Source organism: Zeus faber (genome assembly GCF_960531495.2).
Source record: "Zeus faber genome assembly, chromosome: 10".
Lineage (NCBI taxonomy): Eukaryota > Metazoa > Chordata > Actinopteri > Zeiformes > Zeidae > Zeus > Zeus faber.
The window spans coordinates 3,580,749-3,592,088 of NC_137199.1; the positions used below are offsets into that span (position 1 = coordinate 3,580,749).

Below are 11,340 nucleotides of genomic sequence, written 5' to 3' on the forward strand. Positions count from 1 at the left end.
GCTTCTATGCTACACCCCCCCCTACTCTATCTCTGCTCTACCTCAACTATACCTCCCTCTGCTCTACCTCTACTCTACCCCCCCAGTCTACCTCTACTCTACTCTACCTCTACTCCAAGATGGCTCTACTTACCTCTATTTTACCTCTCCGCTACCTTCCTGTATTCTACCTCCCCTACTCTACCTCTACTTATTTATACCTCTGCTCTACTCTACCCCTACTCCAACCTAGCTCTACTCGACCTCCCTCTACTCAACCTCTACTATGCCTTCCTCTACCTTACCTCTTCTTTTCTACTTCAGTACTCTACTTCTACCTCCCTCTACCCTACTCTTTAGGGAACTAATGAGGGAATTCATGATTTTTGTCAATATCTTGAGAAAATGAACAATAAGGTTTGATTTTGTAACGTGTCAATAGTAAGACATAATATGATCTGAATATGAAAATCTTTCCACTACTTAATGTTTATCTCCATGACTCGTGTTTGTCATGTGTCAGTATGCAATGTCAATTATAACACTATGTAGGTTGAAACTGCTACAAAACATTCAGGTGTGAATTCACAAGTGAAGGATTGTGAGGCTTTTGCAGAGCAAATAATAGAAAAAGCAAGCGTGTAATTCACAAAGCACCTGCAAACAGTGAAACTGTGTGTTACCGCTAACTGTGATGCCAAAAAAACGTCCAATTCAAGAACGTCCATGCAAAGAACGTCCATTTCACAAACACTGGTGCTAGTTGCCACACAGGAGCACAGTTACCACCCGAGAGCTGGTGGTGTTTTTGCGGGAAGCGAGAAAGAAAAGGCACCGCGCCCCTGGGACACACACACACACACACACACACACACACACACACACACACACACAGACATGGAGACCCCCCCTCCCGCAAAGGGGCCCATCTCAACCTGTCGCCTCGCTATTTCAATTATTTTCAAATGTCAATCGGTGCAAAGGGGGGGCTTGCCGGTGCTCTAGCCCCATCAGGATTTGGCATGGCACCTGCGGAGCACCCCCAAGGATTTCTTTACGGTTTTACATTTTCATTAAACATTATAAATCTAAAAAACTACTGTTCCACAGTGAATGCAAGATTTATTTAAGATTGATAATTCGTAAAACAGGCAAGTGTACAGTGATGTAAATGTGTGATGGAGACTCCATGTCACACTGACTTCTCGTTTCTTCAAAAACTCTGGTCAATCGGTGCCCATGACCAAGGCACTGGCAAAAAGAGCTGGAGTTGGTCCCTGGGCGCTGCACTGCGGCTGCCCACTCCTCCTAGGTATAGGATGTGTCAAATGCAGAGGATAAATTTCCCTCATAGAGTTAAAGAAAAAAAACAAGTTTGTCTCCCGTCCCGCGTGATGCTCCACGGGAAGCCATTTATCCCCCACCACACAGATTATTTACTTTGCCACATGGAAAATCTGATCAGAGGCAAAACAAGCTCAAATTGCACTCCGAAGCAAAACTTTATGGCTGTATTTGCGCTGTCATATCATAAGCGCAATATCTTTCGCGAATGGGACGCTTAGACGCCGCAGATAGCGAGCACAATTCATACGCAATTCATGGCGCTTTTTGCGGCCGCAATCGATTCTTTGTGAATTCGCCCCTCAGTGTAGAGGGCGATTTTGAGGAAAGGTTTTCTCTTAAATGTACAGCATTTCAGGTTTCCTGTATAAATCATGTGACTTTACTCTTCTCAACTAATGCTGATTCCCATGTGTAAAAAAATCATGAGGAGTTAACTTTTTCACGGTATGGTGTTTTCACAAGACACTGGCGCTTTTAATTAAACTTCTTTTCAACATACAGGTTGGTAGTTAATTCATTCCAGCCAAAGCTTATTGGAGTATTAAGTCTCGCTATACGCTGCACATTGTCAGTATATAATTTGTTCCCCTGTGACTTATGACTCATCAAGTGTTCTTTGACATTTTTTTTCTTCCTATTTTCTTTCTAAGATATGATTTTATACTAATAATAAAGTGAGACTGAATACATGTTCTCCCCTAGCGGGACCAATTACGGTCGGCTCTATTGGGACAAGCCTGCTTGTCTTCAGGGCGTCAAATATCATTAAGAACGACCTACAGGAACACTATGGAAACATTCAGACAGCGCACACTCTTACACACACAGTTTGAGCGTTACATTGAACATGTTATTCAAAATTACTTTTTTTTCTTGCCGCTCAAAACTTAAATTACGGACAGTTCTGTGGTTTCAATACAGCTGGTCAAAATGACATTACAATGCTTGAAAATGTTGTGCAAAGCCATTACACACCGTCCCAATTGATTACGCACCAGTCCTCAGACACATTGGTATAGAATTGAATTGTATCATTAATTTTGGTAAGTTCTCAATTATTGTATTTAGCATTAAGGGACTTAAGTGAATGGCTTCCGCAAGACCCATTCAGAATCACACAACCATATTGCCATCAACGTCTATAACCGCGCACAAATACTTCACGTCATCAATCGCTTACATTGTTCACAAAAACAACCACCAAGCCTGCCAAAGCCACATACCAGCAGGCGGCTATGAAGAAATACAATGAGCTCACCAGCGCCCTTTATTTGAAGAGGAAATCCCTCCTTCTTTCGTTCATGATGAAAGGGGCAATGATACGGTCATACAGCAGATCTTTGGCTTTCAACTTCTTAAGCAGGTCCTTTATAATTGACACAGAGACCAATGAAGAAAGCCGAGCCCGTCTTGTGGTGTTTCTGTTATACGACTTGATGTGTTTGAGGGCAGAGAAGGTGCACTCCACAGAGGCAGTAGACACAGGATGATAACACTTGATAAGCAGTTCTTATATAGAAAAGTAGGAGGTCGGCAGGGTTGTTTCCCTTGAAATCTGGACTACATAACAGTCAGCTCGGTTTTCAGCCGGGGAAGATCGAAGAGTGCTCCGTGGCTCTCCAACAGGCGGGTGAAGGCTGATACTGGGAATGTGTACTTGAAGGTGCTGAACTGTTGGAGGTCAAGCAGGGAAAGTAACCCAAGCTTCTCGGGGTCTTTAAATCAATTCCGATCTGGCTCAGAACGTTGGCTAGATGTGTGCTAGACTGTGCAATTTTTTTATATTTTGAGTGAATGTCCCCCTTGGCTCACCTGTGTAATGTACTGTCATAGATGGAATCCAAGCCGTCCCTCTCCTCCTCTATCTTGTCAAAGAGCTCACTCACTCCGGCCAGGCAGAACTTTATGTCCAGCGCCTTGGACTGCAGAATTCCAAAAACCACATCAGCATCACTCAAAACGGCAAAAGTTTCCCAAGTTAGCAATTCGTCCATCATCACTGCAGACAGAGTCGTCATCGTATCCCTCGCGATGCTTAACTACGTGCTCAGAAAGTTTTCTTCAATTCATCTCTTTTCTCGATGACGCTGCGCACCAATCTGGACCTCGCTGGGGCTCCTCACAGGAGTCGCTTCGGACATATTTCATCAAGCGATTGAGTTTGCGGCGGGGATCTGGATCTAAAGAATGCAGCCAAGCCACTGAGGTGTGAGAGGAATATCGTACATTGTGTCGTCCTTGCTACACCTTGGGTCAGGACTAAGTTCAGGGTGTGAGCGTAGCAATGGATGAAGAGAGTGAGAGGGATCTTCTCCTTCACTTGAGTCTGGAAGCCGTTACGACTGGAGGGCATAACTGCTACGCCGTCGTAACACGGAGCCAGAACTTTATCCAAGCACTCGTAATCTTCTGTAAATTGGAGGATCAGAGCCGCGACGTCTTCGGCCGCTTGCTCCCCCGTGACGTCTCCGAACATGATGAACCATTCTTTGAAACCGCTGTCAGTTACATAGCGGAGCACAAGAGACAGCGGTGCTGCATTGCTCACATCTGTGGATTCATCCACCATAATAGCAACAAATTGAGCTTTCCTGATTTCCTGAGGAAATAGCACTAATCGAGTCATTCTGGATTTTACCAGAGGTGCCAGTGAACGCCTTGTTGGTGGAGAGATGGTAATATCCATCTGTGTTCGGACAAAAATGAAATAAGCTCCGGATAATAACTTCTATTGTCCATAAATGGGAGCTCTTGCTTTCCCAGGAAGACAATGCAATTCATCTTCAATAACTCCCTGTTCTTTTTTCACCTTTTCACTATTCATTTGTGTTTCCCTTCTTCACTGTTGGTTCACTTTTTGGTCCACTCTGGGTTGTTAAAATGTTGAAGCCGCTGCTGAAGCTGAATATGATTAATTAACGCTTAGTTTAAAAGTTTGCGAACAACAGCCTGTGGCCGCGCAGGCTGTTTTAGCTGGGCGGACGGAACTCCCGAATGTTGTTAACAAACGTATAAACTAGCCGTTATGAATGAGAAATTAATCGATATTCGGTTTCTGTGCGGCATATTTCTCACCTCAAATATTATCAGAAGCTTATTTTGGTGGACAATTGAGGAGAAATAAGAGATTGTACTCTATTCTATTCTATACTCTCTATTCTAACAATCCGCCGTTGCTTCTCTAGAGTTCATGCCAGGCGGATCGTCTGATTGGTTTGTTCGGTTTGTAGCCAAGTCATGTCTCATTTGCATAAAGTTGAACCAAGCTCCACTTCCACCATCCCGCTGGGGCTGACGTGGATGTCGCTTCCTGTCGCTGGCTGCCATAGAGAATGACATCCTATCGCTTTGGTCTCTTTTGTCGCTGCATGTGTTAATGGGGGGTGACACCGGTAAATCCTCCCCCACCTGAGCATCCGTAGCACTCGTACCGAGAACATAAGGAGAGATAATAGATTGACCAGACTGATTCAAAAACATTTTTATATTAATAATTATTATATTGTTAAGACACATTTCTCTTCATTCTGAGAAATCTCTCACCTTCACTCAAGGCCTTGAAGGTTTGCCACTAGTATTTAGCACATGAATATTCTTCACGTTTATATTTATTAAATTAGGCATTGCCCATTTTGTAGATGACTACCTACTGACATTGAACCAGTCCTCCTGTGATGTGAACATGGATAAACATTTTCCAACTTCCACCGTCTGTCAGGTTTTTGGCTTCAAACCAAATGAAAATGGCGATCCAGAGGACTGCAGGGAGGCCATTTACAGATTTTGTGAATGACGCTCAAACGTCAAATCACCGTTCTCACCTCCAAGCCTAAATTGAGCTGCTCCGAGGCCTTGTGTGCAGCCACATCCAAGTACCGAACAACAAGCCGACACGGAATTACTTTCGAGCTCCGGTGGTGACTGCAAACCTTCACTTTAAAGATGCATGAGCGACATACAATTTGTAAGTAGAAGACTCCCTGTTAGAAGGATTGAAGGGAAGGATTGCTCAATTTTATTTCTTGATCACCCAGAGAATCTCCCAGTTATACCGCTCCATGTGCTTTTCGGCTGTCAGAGCTAAGTGGCTATTCTTCCTGAGTCTCCCCTTCACTCGGGCAAGTGTTTTCCCTGCAGGTATGCGTTTCTTGAAAGAGATCACAAGGGAGGGTGCCGCTAAAGTAGGAGCTGGAGTGTACATCATTGATCATTTCCTTGAATTTCTGTTCACGCTACTTTAAGGTGTGGGTGAGTCATTAATTTCCACAACTGGAAAAGTGTCTGCACTAGATGTAATGTGACTTGTATGAGCTGATGAAGCAAATGTTCTTCATCCTTTAATAGTGACCTTTATATGCATGTGCTGGTGGTAGATACAAGGTGATGGCCTGGTTCTTCCGGACAGGAGCACATTGAACTTCTTCATTTGGGTTACCTCTAGAGAGAATAAACTAGCGTTAAATCCAGCGTAACTTCTCAAACTGTTTTTTTTTCTGAAAATACCACTCAGATTATGCATTAGAGCCATTCTCACATGCCTCTCAATCCATTGTGTTCCTGGCACTTTGTTTCAGTGGGTGGAGCCACCCTCCTGAGGCTAGAGTTATGTGAGCCAATGGTGTTTGAGCATGGCTTCCGGGTTTCATTCTATTTACTCCGTACCTTTCACTGATTTCACCTTATCAGTCCACCAAAACCTGCTTCTGAACAAACTTGATGAGAGAAAGTTGCTGAATCTTCACTCAAATTAGATCTACAAGGCCTCATTTAAAAGTTTGTTCCTACTTTCACCACACCAGGACTCTTGCACACAGGGATTTTTTTATACAATAAAATGAAATTAAATAAATAGATCTACAAAAAAAACCACCATTTTCATTGGTTTTGTTTGAAGAAATGCACAGTGGATCTGATGGAGCAGATGCCCGTCTGAAGAAATCGGTGACAAGCTGACATCAGCTCCTGCAGAGAGTAGAAAAAAACCTTAGCAAACTTAATGTTAAGAGCGGTCGGAAGCATGAGCATTTTGCTCACAGGGATTACTATGTCATTAGTTTACCTCATTATTTGACACATGTCAATGTCCACAATAGACAAATCGATCAGTGTTGGCCAATGATATGGATGAATGTATGATATGTGATTCTGTGACGGACAGATTGCTGCCACACAGTTTATGAACATTTTGCTGGAGTTTTTGAATTTTAATGAATATTTCTTTTCAAGGACTGCCAAGGATCGACGTTGTGATGTATGCTAATCATTATCGACGCCCGGGTCCAGATTGCACGATAATGTAATCTCTTCAGCAGCCACAGAAACTGTACACACACATACGTACACACACATTTCTGCATAAATGCACGTTTTTTCGAATATGTGCAGAAGCCTGCTCATTATGAGTAAACTCAGATAAACACGCATAATGATTCCTCCATTAAGTCACATGTGTTTCAGGATTGCCATTGTCACTGTAGACAGTTTCCTTTGTCTCCTTCTTACTTTCCCTGAAAGATTTTTTAATCTAATCACTCAATGACTCAATGATTGGTCTTGGCTTTGTGGCATAAATGTACGATGTCTGTATGTGTGTGTGTTTGTGTGTGTGTGTGCGTGTGTGTGTGTGTGTGGATATCATTAAACCTTAAACTAATAATGCCCCCGGGTATTAAATTAACATCTGTGTGATGAGTTCTCAGTCTGTAAGTCCATTCTATCCAGTAATATCCTCCAACCGCCTCTGGTCAGCTCATATCACCACACCAATGTCCAACAATTTTTGAGTCCCTCCTCCCGGTAAATGAGCAACCTGCCACGTATGTTGATGAAAGGTCCTTGGAACCCCGTTTGGACCCCCTAAATCTCAAGCGCGTTGCCTAACAACAGCTAGGATTGGGGGAGCTAAAATCCATGCCACCGCTGACCTCCCGCCACCTGCTTGAAACTGTAACCAGCTCCTCCATCTGACCGCATTCGCCGTCTGACTTCTGTGATGGTGTCAGTGAAGATTTGACTTTGATGTTAATTTTTATGCAGTCGCCTCCGGTCCAATTGTCTCACGCTTGCCACCCTTCCATATACGTTTATAGGTGCTCCTTACTTCACAACCTACCTGTTTAACAACCGTTCGGACTTACGACCAGCTCTCTGACCAGTCTGTATTACGCTGTGCACAATATCACGGCGTGTACGCTGTGTGTGCGGCGTCTCAGTGTCAAGCATCTCATCGCGCATCACCCTTTATATACTATATACACTGTATACACTACTATATATACTATATAAACTATATACACTATATATACTGTATACACTATACAGTATATTATATACAGTATATACTATATACACTATACTATATACACTATAAACACTATATATACTATATACACTGTATACATCTCATCACCGTTCTCAGTGTCGTTCCTGCAGTCTGTCAGTATTCACTACACTAGCGTTCGCAATCACCGCGCCCCCTCACCATGAAATAACACAGGTCCTCTCTTATCGACCAATTCACTTAACGACCTGGTCCTAGGAAAGGAACTCGGTCGTTCAGTGAGGAGAACCTATACACACACAGACACATGCAAAATCAGAGCAGCTCATTGGCCTGTCTATCACATTGTATTGTATTGCATTGTATTGTATTGTAATTCAGAACCTGTCTTTGAACAATGACAGGTTGCAGTCGACACTGACAGTGTTTACCGCACACATTAAGCAACAGTAATTATCACTGCTGAGGTCTGGAACTGCTCCAAAGAGCTCCACAGACAAGCCCGCGAGGTGTCGTAGACAGGATGGGGTCAGGAATCAAGTACACTGCATTCCAAGAGCTTGGAATGAATCTAAGTTATAAACCTCTGGAGTCTTTTTTGACGTTTTGCGAGACGTATACTTTTGGCTTTGACTGTCTTACCTCTCATCCATGGAGGCATTACTATCTGACTCACAATCTTGGTTAAAAGTCTGATTTGTTATTTTGGAATTTCATGTAAATCATTTCATAGTATTTTATTCTATTGAAAAAATTCAAGTCTGCAATTTCAAGAGCTTTTTTCCAATTGTTCTCATGAAAGCAATAATTGATCATCAAATTCAAATGATAAAATCTCTGACACACATAAATGTGGAATCCTTTGACAATATAATCATTACAGGCAAGAAATGATTCACAAATTGAACGTAATATTGAGATAATAACATGTCTAGAACACATTGCAGTCTAAAGCATTGAGGTTTCACCAAATTTAAACTTTTGTTCCAATGTGTGCCAAATATACCAATATCCATCAACATCCACATGCACTTTATTTTGACAGTGACCACAACACAGCTCTGTCCCGGTAGATATTTCTGTCACTTGTGCTCATGCACTGTGGATATGAATTTGTGTATGTGTGTGTGTGTGTGTGTGCGTGCTTGCGTGCGTACATGCGTGTGTGTGTACAATGTTATATACGGTACAGCAGTCATCATTGTACTCCATAGTCCAATAGCACACTCTATGGCCCCTTACCCTCATGGAATACGTAACATTGCTGGATAAAAAATATCCAACAAAGGCAGTAGGTAGTTGTGGCAGTTGCTCCTACTCTTCTGACTGGCAGCAGCAGCACCTAGGGGTCCGGTGGAGGGACCATCCAGTAGCCCACAGCCAGGCCACCCCTCTAAGCAGCCCCTGCAACAGCCAAGCCAAACCATCCCATCCCCACACCACAGCAGTCATTGCCACATTGGCCTCCTTTATAGAAAGGTTCCGTATGGAGTCCCACATACAGTAGATGACTGTTACAGACTTTCAGACTTTTTTCTGAATGTTTTTTTTTTTCTTCCCGAAACAAATTAATTTTGAAACATCCGTACAAAATAAATAAAAACCCACAATTTGTGCTTTATTTGGATTCGGCTCCACACCTACCTTATGGAAATCTGATGCTTCCATTCCCACACACATCCATCCATTCACAGCCGTGCTGGCATTTTCCCGTAAATGATACTCCCCGAGATTGGGGAAATTTACGGAACGACTTTTATGGAACATTGACATGGGCTCCTTTTCCCACATGACACCAATCCGGAACAATGCCAATAGATTTATGGCTCTCAGTGCGAGTGGGATCGGGGCTTATTTTATATATATCATGGTAACAAACAAAAATACCCACAAAATGTGCAACAGACAGAAATAAAATACACAGATGCACAAACCTGACGTGTTTTTACCACAAAGGCGCACAACAGAAAGATCTAGCATCTGTATGTGCGAGCAGAATTTTGTGTACCGTATTTCCTCAAATAGTGATCAGGGCCTTTATTTACCTCAACTGCAGAGGGTACCAGGCCTTAATTAGAGATCGGCTTCTATATTTAATCCCTATCCCTCTGTTTAAAAAGTATATTTGATCGTATTTGAGCATGAATTTTAAATCCAACTTCCATCTTGGTGCCAGGCCTAAAAGTCGCTACCCTAAAAGTCACACTTGTGGTGGTAGCTGACGGGGGAATTACACTTTTCAGAGTTCGCCCTCAACCCACCGCTTCCTGCTTGGAGCGCTGGAGAGCGGCAGTGCTCATAGCGGGGCATTTGCCCCAAGAAGCGATCTGCCAGACAGCAGTAGGAAATGGGGTAAATTAAATTAATCCACGATAAAAGCCCACTGTTTTCATTTGCTTTGTTTGGGCGCAGAGCTCCGCACCGGAGCAGCACCGCAGCTCCGATCAGTTTTTCCCTCGGCCTTTATTTGAGCCTTGTATTTGTTTATGTAGAACACAACACTGATTAGAGGCCCGGTTTTTATTTGACTACAGGTTTATATTTTAGGAAATTTGGTGTGTGTGTGTGTGTGTGTGTGTGTGTGTGTGTGTGTGTGTGTGTGTGTGTGTGTGTGTGTGTGTGTGTGTGTGTGTGTGTGTGTGTGTGTGTGTGCAACAAAAACCCCTTGAATTACAGAATACAGAACTAACCACACTGTCACATCCACTGCAGGGTCGATTTCCCCCCTAGGGGTCCTCGGTGGAATTTCAGTGGGTCTGCAGAATTTATTTAATTCATTGTTTTTTTTCAAGGGTGCATGACGTCAGCAGACGCAATAAACCTCTTTCACCCCTCCCCCCTCCCTTCTCCTCCTCTTCATCTCAGAGGTTAAATGTCTATCCAGATGGGAGCTCTCTCAGCTCATTCTCCTCCTCACTGCCTTTGAGAGCGGAGTCATTTTCAATTAGAACACGGTCCAGCTGTCTCTGACAACTTCCATCTCTATGCCTGTCTGTCTGCGTGTCTGTCCTTCCGTCCGTTCAGGCTTCTCAAAGAGTATCTGGGGGAGAAGGAGGTCCAGCTGTCGCTGACGTTCGATGCCGTGGAGGAGGCGGACTTGGGGAACTACACCTGCTATGTGGAGAACCATATCGGGAGGCGCAGTGGCAGTGCGATACTCCAGAAGAGAGGTAGAGAAGGAACTGCATCTTTCCCTGTTTGAAGGAGGTTGTGTGACCGTCAGTAATATGCTGGAATGGCATTGAGTCCCAGTTTCTGTCCCTTGTCTGTCTGTCTGTCCCTTAAATTCTCCACCACAAAAATCCACCACACATTCATATCAATGGAAGCCAGAAGCTCGAAATTTAAGCCTGTGCTTGTAATTATGTGGACCAAATGAATACATAATTGCACATAATTATCAACCGTGATCATGATGATGATATATGAGTCACGCATCAAGTATGTTAAAAATCTGTGGCCGAAATAATTTTGTTCAGTTTAGTTCACTTTTTTATGGCCAAAGGCCGTGCTTTGACCTTAACGATTTTCATAGCTAAATTCAAGATAGAATCTCCCTTCCAGTTGTATGGACATGTTCCATTTCTGATTCTAATCTGAAAAGGTACCACCAGCTGAGAACCGCTGCCACTACCACAGCCCAAGGATGTCTAATCTGCGTTAGCGAACATTAGGAAACTGCCCTCCGGCCACCCCCCACCCCCAGCCCCGCCCCCCAAGGCAAGAAACAAGGC

General features: G+C 43.4%; 1 protein-coding gene across 1 annotated transcript in view; it reads left to right on the forward strand.

The window, feature by feature from the left end:
- The window catches only part of il1rapl2 (interleukin 1 receptor accessory protein-like 2), a gene marked incomplete at both ends in the record, with an annotated part of 388,422 nt that overhangs the window by 353,992 nt on the left and 23,090 nt on the right, over positions 1-11,340 (forward strand). Inside the window, one exon of the mRNA XM_080008007.1 lies at positions 10,631-10,776. Coding sequence (XP_079864133.1) covers positions 10,631-10,776 — 146 coding nt within the window. The remainder of the gene's footprint in view (positions 1-10,630; positions 10,777-11,340) is intronic.